Source organism: Pteronotus mesoamericanus, unplaced genomic scaffold (assembly GCF_021234165.1).
Source record: "Pteronotus mesoamericanus isolate MK-2021 breed Mesoamerican mustached bat unplaced genomic scaffold, CSHL_Meso_final contig_50, whole genome shotgun sequence".
NCBI classification, from domain to species: Eukaryota; Metazoa; Chordata; class Mammalia; order Chiroptera; family Mormoopidae; genus Pteronotus; species Pteronotus mesoamericanus.
The window spans coordinates 43878584-43894117 of NW_026555186.1; the positions used below are offsets into that span (position 1 = coordinate 43878584).

General features: G+C 45.0%; 2 protein-coding genes across 2 annotated transcripts in view; one reads left to right on the top strand and one right to left on the bottom strand.

The window, feature by feature from the left end:
* The window catches only part of RHOBTB3 (Rho related BTB domain containing 3), a 59823-nt gene extending 56128 nt beyond the window's left edge, over positions 1-3695 (top strand). The window contains exon 11 of the mRNA XM_054578616.1: positions 3173-3695. Within this exon, the coding sequence (XP_054434591.1) occupies positions 3173-3376 (204 nt within the window). The 3' untranslated portion in view covers positions 3377-3695. The remainder of the gene's footprint in view (positions 1-3172) is intronic.
* Positions 3696-7007: 3312 nt separating this feature from the next.
* On the bottom strand, positions 7008-14905 carry GLRX (glutaredoxin). Its single transcript, XM_054578617.1, has 3 exons — positions 14616-14905; positions 9864-9983; positions 7008-8257 (listed from the first exon to the last, which is right to left on the bottom strand). The coding sequence occupies exons 1-2, from the start codon at positions 14820-14822 to the stop codon at positions 9870-9872; spliced, it is 321 nt and encodes a 106-aa protein (XP_054434592.1). The 5' UTR covers positions 14823-14905; the 3' UTR covers positions 7008-8257; positions 9864-9869.
* Positions 14906-15534: the final 629 nt, after the last annotated feature.

Sequence of the window (15534 nt, forward strand, 5' to 3'; positions counted from 1 at the left end):
ATGCTCTACCATCCAGCAAACAGCCTCCAAAAACCTTCTAAGAAAAATGTAAAGTAGCCCAGCTAAGGCCGGATTGAAACTCCCTTTGAAGGTGCTGCAGTACTGCTGGCTTTGCGAGAAGGGCAAACTGGACATGACCCTGGGAGCTTCCGTGCGAGGATAACTCCAAGGTCAAGGAGTCATCAAGGTCATCACTCCCACCCTACCTGCCTCCCCTTCCCTTGAATCTCCTCTTAGAAAACTATTCCAAGGTCTAATCCGATCATGATTCTTCAAATGTTATGACTGGTTAACACCAACTCTTGTTAATATTTGAAGTGAATAACCCAAGGCTGACGACTGGAAAACAAACAGCATATCCTGGTATAAAGTAGTCAGAGAGGAAGGTAACTGGTTGCAGAACCCATTCAACCCCAACAGCCAGGGGGTGAGAGTTCTCTGTTAATCCTATTCCATTTAAATTAATTTTAATTTAGTTAATTTCATTAATACCAATTCTCACAGTAAGAACTCAAACTGGATAAATTTCCATAGCCACGGGCACACACCTAGGAAATAGCCTAACCAGGATTTGAATTCAGTCCATGTTGCTTTTAAACCATAGAAATCTACTCTTGGAGCAGTGATTTCATGTTCTTGGGCCAGTTTCTGTAGCAACTGTGTAGCTTAAGTGAACATTCTCTCATGAATTGTACAACCGAAATGAGTGAATTATGTGAGCTATGGACTATGCCTAAATAAAGTTATTTAAAAAAAAAAAAAGTGAAAAGAAAAGAGGAAAAAGATCAAAGAAGGAAGGGCAGGAGAGAGGGAGGGAGGGAGGGAGAAAGGGAGGGAGAGAAGAAGGAAGGAAAACATGAGTAGCCAGAAAAATGTTTTCTTACTGGTTCAATCACTATAAGCCAGTAACATGAGTTCAGTGAAGGCCAGTAGAACTGGATAAAAACCAAAACACTTGGTTTCTAGGTAAATGCCTGGCATGCCCCCTTGCGACTTTCTTATTCAACCCTCCCATCCCCACGTCGCGCCCACAATACAGCCTTGTGGCCAAGGGGTTCCACACTCCATTAAGTACAATCACTCTTGGGTGTGTGTTTGCTTTGGGAATGGCATGCTTGGACTTTCTGAAAGAATTCAGCCTTAAGGATGTCATTTTAGGCAGTTACCAATGCTTAGGACTGTGTTGATAAATCAGTTCTAACAACTTTTGGCACAGACTTTAGATTACTCTAATGCTTGATCTGAACCAGCAGACAAAGACTTTGCTGGATTTTGTGTCATTTTGGGGAACCTCAGGACTTACGCCAGCTGTCAACTGAAAGTATAATAAATAAATTAGAAGACGGTGACATGGACAAAATGCCAAATGCTGACAGGAGGCGCCTGCTGAGCACCTCTTGCAGGCAGCGACGCTAGCCACGGAGAGCAAGGGAGGGTTGGCAAACTGAGGGGAGGGACATGAAAGGGCAATAAATCAGTGTTTTCTGTGCTTGCTGCTCTTAAAAGGAATTCTGAGACGTGCTTTTTGAAGAAACGACAGCTAGTTAAAAGCTTTGAGGAATAATGGGTACTTCATTACTACGTTGGAAATTAACATACTAGCATGTTAAGGGCTCTGAAAGCTCCCAGGTAAAGCTGGCCGCCTGAGGAACCCCAGCAGAGCCTCCACAAGCCTGTGTGCGTGTCTCTGGGCAAATTTGATGCACTCAGAGCCTGTCGGCTGCTGCTGCCACTGCTCTGCTGCTAACTCCCAGGACAAATCATTCACTTCTAACACATCGCAGATGCTGATTCAGTGCATCTGGAAGGTCCCATTACTTACTTAACAAGTAAGACTGGGTTCAGGGCCTGATGGAGCTTACCTGCTTAGGGACCTAGGTAACTCAGCCCAACATCATCGCTTCAAACTGGAGATGCCCCTTTGTGAAACTGTCTCCCCATCGTCCATCCTCTGTTGTCCCCCTCCTATGTCTCAGCAAGGGGAGAGAGGTGCAAGTTTGTATACATGTGGGGTTTGTTGAGGCCAAGAGCATAAGTTTTGTTTTGTTTAACAGACTTTATTTTTTGTAGAGCAACTTCGAGCTGAGTCCTCTAATTTGACATTCCCGGGAGTAATTGGTCCTCCATTCCCAGAGGGGATCCTCTGGTCCCCATTTGACACCTCTAGTTAGAACCCCAGGCAGGTTGTGTTAAAGAGCCTCCATACCCATTCCTCAGGGTGCCTTGGAAGATTAATAGGGACAGTGCAAAATCCCTACCTTAAAAACAACTTGCAATTTTATGTATGAAGTGTTGCAAGTTTCACAAGCACACAAAAGTGAGAAGGCAGTTGCTCTGCTGTCCCCTGAGAAAGCTCAGCTGTAGGTGCTGCCCAGAGGCTCCAGCCCTGCTGACTTGGAGGGAGAGCCCACTGGGAACAGAACCCCGGGTATACTAGGTGCACCCCAGAGAGGTTACGCAAGCTCTGCGCTTTCATTGGCTCTCCTAATACCCTTTATTCTGTCTTCAGCTCTGCACAGCTTGCCAGGAAAGTCACTTGGGGACAGGGATATAGAAATCTCTTTGTACATATAGACCCATGTTTAAATATCACTTGTGCTTAAAGGGACTATGTCAGAATTCTTTTTCACTAATTAGTAAGATTAAATTCTGCCCCTTCAAATGTTCAATGTGTTTAATAAGCAAATATCGCTTAAGAAAGGAATTACATTTAAAATGTTTCAGGAGTCCAGTTCTTTAACATAGTTCCAGGACCACTAATAATTGTTATGGTGCAGTGAATTAGGGAGCATGGCTTTCTCTTACGTCCAAATGTCAAGATAATGGCCTAAAAATCCTCACTGGGGATATGAATAGTGTCGTCTCAACCACACAGGCCCATTCATCACCCACGGCTGTTGTTTCCCCTTCAGGGCCATCTTTGGGCAGCCTTGAATTGGGCAGAATGACTGCCAGTTGTCCCATTCAGGGAGCCGCAGACCAAAGGCAGTTACTCAAATGAGACATGCATGGGGGACTGAATCACTAGCTTTTTAAAGTGAACAGAAGGAGTGAAGTTTTGGCTCTGCATTTTTTGCCTGGTTATTCTTGTTGCTTTTCCCTGTCAATGTCTCGTGCCAACCTCTCAGTGCTCTTTGGATTATGGTCTTGTCTATCCCTGCATTTCACACAGAATTACTCTGCAAGAAGCCAGCAGAAAGCAGGAGATGACGGGAGAGTCTGCACGCTGGCTGGAGGCTGCCAAGTCCCTTTCCCCCGCTTGGCAGCCAAAATCGGAGGTGAGACCCAGCCTCCACCCGAAGCCAAGGAACGGAAAAAACTGAACGGCTCAGAAGAAAAACTTCCAGGAAGTAACACTTGGGGCATCTGCACCTGATCATTCATTCATATTATCCATTCATTCAAATACCTAGCAGATAATTATCAAGCACCTACTACGTGCAGATAGTCTTCTCAATGCTGCAGACACAGCAGTAAAAAGACACAAATTCCTGGCCTCAAGGGGTTTACATTTGAGTGGTGAAGACACACAGTAAACAAAATAAGTAAAGTACCCAATGTATTAGGCAATAAATAAACTAGAAAAAAAATAAAGGAAGAAGCATGGGGAATTCCAGTGATATTTCTATTTATTTATTTATTTTTAAGGTATGTATTCCACAGTTTATTTTTTTTTAATTCTTATTTATTTATTTTTAGAGAGAAGGGAAGAGAGGTAGAAGGAGAGGGAAAGAAACAGCAATATGTGGTTGCCTCTCACACACCTACTGGGGACCTGGCCTGCAACCCAGGCATGTGCCCTGACGGGGAATCAAACCAGTGACTCTTTGGTTCACAGGCCAGCACTCAATCCACTGAGCCATGCCAGCCTGAGCCAGTGAGATTTTTAAATAGGGTGATGTGGAAGGCCTTGCTTAGAGGTAACATTACCACAAAACCTCTGTGGTAAAGCCCAATCTACACACATAGATCTCCCAACTAGTTTTTGGTGTGTCATTCTTAACTATTTACAGACAACCAAATCTCAAATGCTCAGTGCAGAACACTGGGAGGCCATTAAACATAAAAAGCAGAAACAGAAAATAGGGACTCGAAGAGGAAAGAGAGAACACAGGCATCCAAAGACAGCCTCAACTGCAATTAATATCTTTTGAGAGAGAAAAGAAGTGATTGCACCCACAAAAAAAGAACAAGAAAAAAGGAAACAATTGAGAACAAGAGAACCCTTGAAAATAAGAAAAAAAAATTATAATTGGAAGGAAAAAGATCAAAATAACATCAGAGAGATAAGAAACTGCACTTATGAAACAAACAATTGTATAAAAAAGGAACATTCAGATAATATTGAAGAGCTATTGGATATTACAAGCATGATACCAGAAATTAAAAAATCAATAGAAAAATAAGAAGGTAAAGAGTAAATCGCTCAATGGGAAAAAAAAATGTGATAGAAAATAGGAAAGTATATAACAAAAGTTAAAGGAGAAATCCAGGAAAGCCAGTATCTAATTACTAGGAGTTCCAGAAAGAGCACACACAGAAAGTGGAGGGGAGGAAAGTGTCCATAAAATAAATCAATAAAGTTTCCAATAGGCCCTCCAGCCCTCCAAGTAGCCCCATAATATATGAAAACAGACCCAGACGGAGGCCCATCACTGAGATATTTCAGAGCACAGGGCTCAAAGGGAAGATTTTGTAAGCTTCCAGAGTATAAAACAAAATAAACAAGATAACCAAATAGGTCATCCACAAAGGATCAAGAATCAGAATGGCTTCAGACTTCTTAACAGCAACGCCAAAAGCAAAAAGCAGTGAGCAGTGTCTTCAGACTTCTGGAGGAAAATAGTTTCCAACTAGGAGCTATATCCAGTCGTCAAATATGAGGACAAAATAACAATATTGTCAGACAAGCAAGGTTTCAAAAACGTTTACTTCCCATTCTCTTTCTTAAAACCTGTGGTGGATATATGGTCCTCTGAAATGAAAAAGACTGAGAACGAGAAAGACACGATCTGCTAGTTTTCCCCCAATCTCTCGGTGTAGACCTGCCTGTGTGTAACCCTGTTAGCCAGACAGGGGCTCCCAGCAGGGACCCTGCAGCCCCGCCTCCCCTGCAGCCCCGCGATGGCCCAGGCCGGGCAGCGGGCGGGGGCGAGGCAGGGGGGGGCCCCGGAGAGCAAGCGGTGCACACAGCCCCTGGGTTGATGGCGACGTCGTGGATCAAAGCCACCTGCCTGCCCCTGGACAGCTATGAGAAATAAGCTTCTAGCATAATTTTATGTTTTAGCTGTAATAAATATATATGGGGTATGGGAAACAGAAGATTGGACTCGGGAGAGAGGGAAACGGAGTCCCTAGGAAGACCGTGAAGGGAGTTAAGTCCCAGGAAGAGAGGGGCCCGCACAGAGAGCACCCAGGACAGACTGGAGCAGGGTCATCCTCCACGCCGGGGGCTCTCCTCTCACGTTTCCTTTTTTAAAACTGGAGGACAGAATGGCCAAATGAGCCTGAAGCAGACCCTTACCTGCCCTTTGCTTGTCTTGTGCTGACGGCGTTTCCGTGCTCCACACCACAAGCGCTAGCCAGCCGAGGGGGCGTGGAGCGCCCCCCGCCCCCCCCGGCAGAAGTGGTGTGTGCTGTGACCTGCTCCGGAAAGCTGCCGGGGGTGGGCCAACGAAGCGAAAATGCAGAGCAGCCCACTTTCGTCGACCTTATTTCTGGGGGCTGCCCATGAGCAGTCCGCACAATAGCCTCCCCAACTATGGGGGGCCGGTGTTTCCAGGGCTCACTGAGGACCACCCCTCTGTTCAAATCCCCGGGAAGCTGAGCCTCCGCTCCGCTCATCTCCTGGGGCCGTTCCTCTGATGGTCATAGTGTTGCCCTTTTCTTACACAGCTGGGTTGGTGTTTGGCATTGCTTTTCCGATATGTATTGCTTATGTATTGCTTTAGGGGTATTGTAGGGAGTAAAACTATGAAGAGAAGTATCAGAATGATTACAACAGATATGAGCTAGATTAATTTGTGGGAGGGAGGAAAGGATTCAATGGGGAAGGGTGCATGGGCCTCTGAGGTCGTTGATCAGTGCTTTAGAAACAGTTACATAGTTGCTTTATTTATTAACCTAGAAGGTATATATCCAGGTATTAATTTAAATAGAACTCTTACCTTATATGTGTTTACCTTATCTTATATGTACCTGCTTACCTTATATGTGCTTAACACATTTTACAATACTTTTAAATAGGCTTAAATATCCATGAAACTGATAAATAAGTAGTAAGGACTGGGGTTTGGGAGGGGTGGAAGAGGAAAGACATTTGGTATAGTTTGACATGTTAACCTGCATGCAGGTATTGCTTTGAAAAAAATCGAAGTTCCGTGCTAGGAACTGGGCATACAAAGATGTTAAAATCCAGGCACTTGCCTTTGAGAGTGGTGTTTTGGAATCTGGCAAGAGACCGGTACAGATGATTAACTACAGCTGGAAAGTGTTCAAATGCAGAATGCTTTAGGATGGCAGAAGAGGGAGCAATGGCTTTTTTAGTCAATAAGAAGTGAGAAGAGAAGATAGGTACAGCGTAAATAGTCTGTAAATCAGGCTGTGAAGGAGGAATTTGAAAGCAGAGCAAAGCAGAAGACAGACAATGAGCAACGACAGAGAAGCGTGGAAGAAAGTGCAGGTGAGAGGTCTGGAGTGGATCAGGGACCGAGCGGGTTGCACACGGCACAGCAGCGACAGGGGGCATTCACAGTGTTGCCCAGTGTATAACCTGAAAAGTATGCCCAGTCCACCAGCCTGGTTGCAGGGAGTGGCCTGGGCCCACAAGAGAAGAGAGAGAAGCCAAAAGTCCAAGGGTATGAGGTGAGAACTGGAAAAATGGAATGCAACCATGAAAAAAAAACACTTATTAAACTTTAAACATTATTCAGTAGCGTAGTGTTGACATATTACATTCAAATTATTTGTCATTTCAATATGAAATTTTAAAAAAATCACATCAACCATTTGTACTCAATGAAGGACAATAGTGTATGCCTTTATTTATAATGGCAGGGGACAAACATGAATAAAACTTCAAACTGATGTATCTCACATCAATATCATCCCTTAAGGTCTTGAGAACATAGTAAAGAATTGGACAAAAAAGAAAATCACTGTCATTTATGACTATTTTATTACACAGAAATTAACCTTTCATAGTAGAGACTGCAAAAGGAAATTAATCTTGTGATTCTAGAACACACATCTCAATGAGGGATTCTTAAGTTTTCATAGAGTGGGGAATGAAAAAGAGAGAAAATCATTTAGGACAGTATTTCCCAAATTCTGCTACCTTCACAGACATGTTCTTTGGGAACAGGTTTGCAAGTTTTATATGATAATGTTTTGAATATATGTTTTACTTTTGTTCGTAATGTATAAACAATTTAATACACACTTGTTCAGGAGTACCGGGACAATCATCTTACATAACAGTGTTGCCACATAATCACAGCATCTGCACATGTAGCTCTGATCCCTGTAGCACCAAGTGAAGACCCACTGTGCTTAACTCTTCATGTGTCATTTCTCAGATTGGATCCTCAGCCCTTCACAGAATTGCTGAGCATTTCCTGAGAGCTGTGTGTGTTGTCAAGGTTCAGAACACTAGTTCAGAGCAGTATTCTCAAGGCAGGATGGGCGGTGACAGGGAAGAACATATAGTTTTAAAAAACACATTAAAAATACCTATTTGATTTCATAGTACAAACTCTATCAAGTTAAACTCAAAATAATTTTGGGAGTGGTAGCATACAATTACCTTGTAGATTCACTCTAGTGGCCTGGGATAAACTTGGTTGAGAAACCCTGGCTTAGAGGTAGAGTCCTGACAGGTGAAGAATAGTTAGGAAGAGCCACTTGCAAAAAAGAAAGAACTTTTGGGGGGTCAGTGAGGGAATCCTAAGCTATAACTGCTCATGGTCCTTTGGAACCCAGGGGCCAATCTAGAAGAAATCGAAGATGTCTTTTAACCTTCCCAGACCAATGGTTTGTGGTAAGTGGATCCCCTTTTAATACTAAATCAATAGAAGCAAAGCCTGTTTTTGCGAAGAACCGCCCCCTGCCACTTTTTTTTGGTTTAGACATTTCAGAATTTTAAGTAAACAGCTGCTGTAGCTTTGTGAAGGGAGCCCCAGATCCCAGTCGGGAGGAAGCGTTGCCATCATTCATGAGGCCGTCAGCTCTCGAGGGACATGTCAGCCCGGGTTCCGCCCTGCCAAGAAAAGTATAAAAAGCTGCATTTCCTTGGAAAGCTGAATTCTTCTCACTTTCTTTTCATCACCAGAACACTTATTCTTGTTATTTAGATATAATCTGTTACAGATGGCCTTGAGAAGAAGTTGTCAGCAAAATACTGAGAGCCTATAATGCTGAAGGACAATGCAAATAAAGAGGCCTTGTGAATATGGGGACTCTAATAACTGGGGAAATGATATTGCCCGTATTCCCAGGAAAGTCATTAGTTTTCTTCCATTTTTAATTGAAGCCTAAGCTGGGTTTTGTTTTTTTTTTTAAAGTGTTCTAGAACAGAAAACATTTGGCACCATAATTGAGTTTTGAGTGATTACTCATGTGGTACTAGAAAGCTAACACAAACGTAGTGTTCACCTGCTGTGATGATGTTATAGAATTGTGATTAGAAGGTTTTTAATATTTTTATTTCAAAGGATTCAGTTGTATTTTTTCAGGGTTTTTTTTTTTTTTTTTTTTTTTTTTTTTTACTTCTGTTGCTATCCTAAGTAACCACTGCAAATTAGATACACTCATTGCTCAAGGGTAAGTTATTAATTAGTGGGCAACAAATACCCCTCAAGAACATTTGGGTTTAAGAACCAAAAATGTCTATTTTGACTAAAAAACAACCACGGACTCTCTCTGTGCATGAATCTGAGAAATTGGCCTCGTTAGAAGCAAGATAGCACAAGAAGAGCTGGGGGTGAGGGGAACTTATCAGACCCCAAAAGTATCCTGGTTCCTTTCTAAAGAGTTCATCACCCTCTGGTTTCCCGTTCAGTCAAGGATATCCATTGGGTTACAATTTTAGAAAACTCTGTTTTGAAGTTTGAGAACTCCATTAGATGATTGAAATTGAGTTGCAGTATGAACACAGGTGAAGCAGACTCACCTTGATCCCACACTGCACTTCTTATCTGAATTGCCGACCACGGCTCGTGAGCTCTGGCCCCGTCCACATTTGTCCCTCCTCCTCCCTCTCACTGCACTTCACTCAGACTGCATTCCCTTGTGTCTGATTCTTGAATTTTCTGTACTAGTTACCTCAAGGCCTTTGCACTTGCTATTTCCTCTGTCTGAAAAGCTCTTCTGCTTCATCTTTACTTGACTGTCACAAGATCTTTAGCTCAACTAGCCCCTCTGAGAAAGACCTCCCCTCACACCTTAGTGGACTCTGCTCCCCACCCCCTGCTGTGTTCTACCGCGTTAGTCTGTTCGTTTGTTTCAGGAATTATTTGCTTACTTTTCATCTGTCCACCTCTCTAGAATATAAATTTCATGTTATCTTTTTTTTTTTTTTTTCCCCATCACTATAGTCCCAGTGCCTCATACAGTGTCTGGCATATAGTGAATGCTCAATAAACATTTGTGAAATGAAGGTGAAGTGAAAGGCTCTCTCCCATTGACATGATTAATCCCTCTATAAAAAGGGGAGTTCATAAATGACATTACAGTTCCTCAGATCCACCAAACCGTTCTTGTCCTAGTCAGAGGGCCTTCCTAGGTTATGACAGAACATGGCTATAGCAGCCACAGTCTCCCGGCCCTCCCCGGGCGCCTGGCCCAGCGCCCCACCTGTCACTCACCTGCAATTACTGTAGAGCTCCAATCTGCTTTAGCTGCGTCACCAGTTCCCCACGTTGATACATACTTGTTAGATCAGTGCATCCACCTATACACTCTTTACCGATAAAGACTCGAGGTACCTAAAAAAAGCAAACAAGCCAGGACATCTAAGGAACTAAATTATTAACTTAGAATGACATTTTATCCTTCCTCTAAATACTTCCCATGATCCAAGCTTTTCCAGTCACTTTACAATCTCCTCATGTATATATATTCTTACAGGTCAAAACTTTGTCTTAGCATAAAAGTGTGCCGCTGGAGAGGAAAAGAGCCTCAGGACTGTGTTGCAGACAGAAAGCCCAATAACGTCTTCTCGAGTCACAGAAGGAGCTGCCTGCCCCGCGGGCACCACAGGCCTGTGGGGACCTTCGCAAAGGGCCCAGGGCTTTCGTGAGGCTGAAAGAATAGCCTGAGAAAGCTGGGGTCAGAAACCTAAGTTTTCCCCTCGGTCCTGGCCATTACTTTAGAGAACACAAAGCTTCCCCCACAGACTGTTGGGGTCTTTTGTCTTCTGTCTCCCCAGGAATGCTTTGCTAATGGAGTTCTGATGTAATTATATTGCAGAATGCCTATGGAAGGCAGTGCCTAATGAAATCAAAATCACCTGACTTTTACATCATACTATTTTTATGTTGTATAAGGAAGAAATGTAATCATTCTAGAATCTCTACGTTATCGAAAAGAATTGAGCAATTGTCATCACTCCTACAGCTTGCCTCTTGCCACAGCACCACCTTCAACGAGGGCGTTGGCCAAGAGGGTGCTCCTTAGTCACCAGGACAGAATGCCCTGAGAAACCAGGAGTCCTCTTTTTAGACTGTGGAACCTGCACCAGGACCGCCAAAGGGCTTGTTAAAACACAGATTTCCTCCTTGCCCCCACTCCCCACAAATTTCTGACATAGGAGGTCTAGGTTGGGGCCCAAGAATTTGCATTTTTGAGAAGTTCCCAGGTGATGCGTGATGCTGCTGTTGCAGGGGTCATGTTTGTAAATGCCTGGGTGACATTGAGCAGCCATTCACTCCTCCCAGGGTGACTGAGGCTTTAACTTTAACAACCACAGCCTACAGTAGCCCCCAGGTGCCTGAAACAGGCTCTGAAAGACAATCGGGCTCTCTCCAGGGCAGAATCTTGTGTCCACCATCTGGCAGGAAGCAGTTTGCAGGGAGCTGAAAGGCCTCTCTGAGCTTACACCCGCCCTCGAGTCCCTGCAGCCCCAAACCACCTCAAAGCTGCCAGTTACAGGCAGCTCCAAAAGGAGCTGAATTACAGGTTGCACCAGACACTGGGCGAGGACGGGGGGGGGGGGGGCGGGGGTGGCGGGGGGGCGCAGCGGCGCGGTGGTTGTGGTAGCAAACAGAAAACTTGATTCAGTTGAGGAAGAGGACTTGCACCTTCAGTGTCCGCCCCTCCTGGCCCCATCCCCCTTTGCTGATGAACTTCAGAGGTTGCTACTGACAAGGAGCTGAAAGAGAACTCCCACCACAAACAAGCTCGGTACTACGGGTGCCCTCACTCTGCTGGAGTGAGTTTCCCCAGTCCCCAGCCTCAGATAGGTGCATCATGTGTGCTCTAAGGTTGCTCGGATGCAGCAGCTACTCAAAGCTGCTTCCCAACGCTCCTCACCCCCGCCGTGGCCTGGAACAAGCCACCATCATTCCTCATCTGAAGCTGTGGTCTCCAGATGTCTCTCAGTTTCAGTCTTCAACCTGGCCCTCCTCCAGTCTCCTCCCCACAGCCTCCAGAGTGATGCTTTTTAAACTAAGGCAGACCAGCTCCCTGCTCTGCGTGTGGCACATCGCCAGCCACAGTCCTTATGGTAACTTGAGGGGCCTCCCAGCCTATGCCCTAAGATCTCCCAGACCTCAGCTCGGCCTGCTGTCTTACTGGCTTCCAATGCTCCAGGCACACAGGGCTCCATTTCTGGCCTAGCTAAGACCTTTGCACTTGCTATTCCTTGTGTCTGAAACACCCTTACGCCTATGTTTCTGCAAGCCTGGCTCCCTCACCTCCTTGAGAGACTAGTCAAATCAATGAGGCCCCAATGGCTCCATTTAAAACTGTACCTTGCTGCTTGCTGCCTACCTCCCTTTCCTACTTAGTTTTCTCCATAGCACATATTACTCATCACCTTCCGACATACTGTTTAGTGGATTTACTAGAATGCAAGTTCTACAAAGGCAGTTTTTGTTTGTTCTGTTCATGGAGGTAGTTTCAATGGCTGGAAAAGTGCCTACTATGTATTAGGTGCTTTAAAAATATTTGTTGTATCCAGTAAAATTATCCTTCAAAAGTGAAGAAATACTCTCTCTCTCTCTCTCTCTCACACACACACACACACAAAATTGAGGGAATTCGTTGCCATTAGACCTGCCTTGCAAGAAATGTTTGAAGAAGTTATTCAGAGAGAAGAAAAATAATAGAGGTCAGAAACTCGAATCTACCTGAAAAAAAGTGTTTTAGAGAAGGAATAAATGAAGGGCCTGATCCAGGAGAGGTGGCCACAGCAAAACCAAAACACGTTTCTCCAGGTATAGGGCCTGATTGAAGGCATAGGTATCTATAATCAATCAAACCCTGCTGGGCGGTTACTATACACACAGCACCATGTGTTATTACAGGATAAGGCGGCAAGTGCTTCCAAGTGTTCGATCTCTTCCAATATAAATGTATCACTGTTGGGGACCATAAAGCATACAGCTCTAAAGGATTTGTTCTTCCCCTTGGAGCAAGCTGTGAAAAAAATATTTTTTTTTAATTTAAAAACAAACTTAAAAGACCACTAGAAGAAAAATCACTGCATTACAAATAAATGAAAAAAAAAAAGATTATTGAACAAATGCACAAAGGGGTTTGTTTTTCCTGCTAGAGAATAGACAGTGCCCAGCTGAAGGCTGTAGCTCCCAAAACTTGTTGCAAATTGGAATTACCTGGGGAACTTTTTCTGGATAGAAAATAAACTCTTTTTCCCCAGCTTTACTGAAGTATAATTGACAAATAAACTTGTATATATTAAGGCATAAAATGTTAAGGTTTGGTATAAATTGTCAACTGATCACCACAATTGACTTAACACATGCATCCCTCGCGTGGTTATCATTCCTAGTGTGTGCAGTGAGAACACCCTCTCTTTGCAAATTCCAAGCATACAATACAGTGTTGTTAACTATAGTCTCCATGCTGTACACTAGATCCCTAGGCCTTACTCATGACTGAAAGTTTGCACCCTTTGACCTTGGAGGGATCTTTGAAATTACTGGGGCCTGGTTCCCTCCTCCGACACGGTGATTACATTGGGATGGGGGATGGCTCGGGCATCAGCACTTTTCTTTCTTCGAAGCTCCTCAAGTGATTTTAATGCACAGCATCATTTGGGAACCACTGGCCAAGAGGGACCCATCACAGTGGGGGCCGTGGGAATAGTTGCATGGCCCTTTCTCTCCCAGGGCTTAGCTGGTCGTCCAACTAAGAGGCAGGCGTGTCTTTCTTTGTCTTTCACCTTGAGTACTCTGCTCCAGGACCTCCCAAAGACAAGAGTCAGTCCTCTGCGCACAGCTGAAGTCCTGGAAGCAACAGGGTCACGTGGGTAGCCTCCCTCTGCACCAGAGTGTTGATCTCTCACTGGAGATGTGAGGAGAAAGCCTCCTGTGCTTTCAAACCAAGAACCCAGAGAGTACCCTGTAAGCCAAACTAATACTGAACTAGGATATGTGCGTCTTAAAAGAGAACTTGGGTGAGCTGGTAGGACACCAGTTACCCCAGCCAGCACCAAAACTGATACAGGCAATGTGGGTGGCTGGGCATCCCACAGGAAGCCATGGGTGCTGAAGAAGTCTTTTCAAAAAGAGGACAGCAGTCCTTCGACTGTCCCACGGTCTCTTCGTAGCAAAGGAAACTCTGGTCCAGTCTTGCAGCCAAGGAGGTCCTTTGGGATCACAGAGGAGGTGACTTGCCCAGGATCACACAGCAAACCACGGTGACAGCCAGGCCAGAACCCTGGCCTCGGGACTTCCTACTATGACAGGCCTAGAAACGCCCCATAATTTAGAACAAGGGGCAAATAATAAGCTGTTTTTTAAATTATATGAATAATAATTAATAATTTTCAATTTTCAGTATATTTTTTCTAGAATCCAGATACAGTTAACTGTACCTATAATAAGATTTTTCCAATTGGAGGAGTTAGGCAAGATTCGGAAGAATGAGCACAGTAGGTTAGGGTTAAAGAGAGACTACAGGAATGACTGAAGGACGGCAAGTCCCACGTGGCCAGGGGAAAACAGGGGAGTGCGCGCAGTTCCCCTGCTGGTAACAGAAACGCGCACATCACACCGGCCCCCTTCACCCACCCTCCAGCCCCGGCTCTGCAGGCTGAAAACTGTCACTTCCAGCTTGCTTAAAACAAAGACTCCAGCTGACTCCTCCCACTCCTGACAGCTGCTAGACCCACGGACCCTGACGCCTAGCACAATCAGCTGTGTCCCCTCCTCGGTTCTGAGAAGACCCTCGGCTGCAGTCCAGCTGCCCATTCAAGGGAGGAGTGTCTTCTCTCAGATGACCTCCCCCACCCCACATGCCCTCTCGGAGCCTTAAGTGACAGAGCCCTACCAGTGTCCCAGGGAAAAGCGCAGGCGATGCTTTCACAGCTCTAACAAGGAAAAGGAGTCGGGTAGCCTTTCCCTGGGCCGTTTAGAAGCAAACCCCAGACTCACCGTTCTGGCTCCAGTGAGCTGTTGCAAATAATCTTGAATCTCATCTGTGTCACAGGTGGCTGTGATATCGACAAATTCCAAAGCTCCTTGTTTGAAGGTGAATTGGCTGAGGAGCTCTTGGGTCCGTCTGCAGTAGGGGCAGGTGGGCTTGATGAACACCACCACCTTCCCAGGATGGATTTTGCTGTTCACAAACTCCTGAGCCATGCTGACAGGCTGCTGCCTCCTAGGTAGGAATCCTCCACTGCAAGTATCACTCCAGAGTAAAACAACGGAGGCCCAGCCAGCTGGCTCTCATTTAAAGGGACCTCCCTGGAGGAGGAGCTTGCCTGATAACATGCTCAATTTTTAAAGGGACAGCCCCAAAGTCACTCCACTCCAAGGTGACTCACCAGCTAGTGATTCCAAGAAATGCATATTTGCATTTAATCACCAACAGCTGTGCTCAGGGTGTCACTGTTTTCTTCAGATCTTTCAGGAGGACTTGCCCTTTGGCAGAAAACAGGGTCAGAACACGCTATAGGAAATCACAAAACACACATACCAGCCCCAGACTGGGCACTGAGCAGGAAGTGACCTCCTAGAGTAAAATCTTTGTTTGCCCTCTGGGAGACAGGGTTATAAAAAACATACATGCAAACAGAATCAGGTAAGAAATAGAGCACATTGAAACCCCTTCAGAGGAGGTGAAACTAAACTTGCGTCTTGTCTTGAGGTTGCTCTGAGCGCCTTTTACTTAACCTGCATAGGGGTTTTGTTACTGGAATTATTTTACAACACTTAAAAATCTGGAGATTTCACTGAAGAGTCTGCTCATGAACTTCTCTGCAAAGGCAAGGCTGCTGAAGCAGCCTGTATTCCTTCGTGGCAGCAGCTGGGGCCGAGTCGCTGTTGTCCACTTTGGACAAGACAGGGCGTG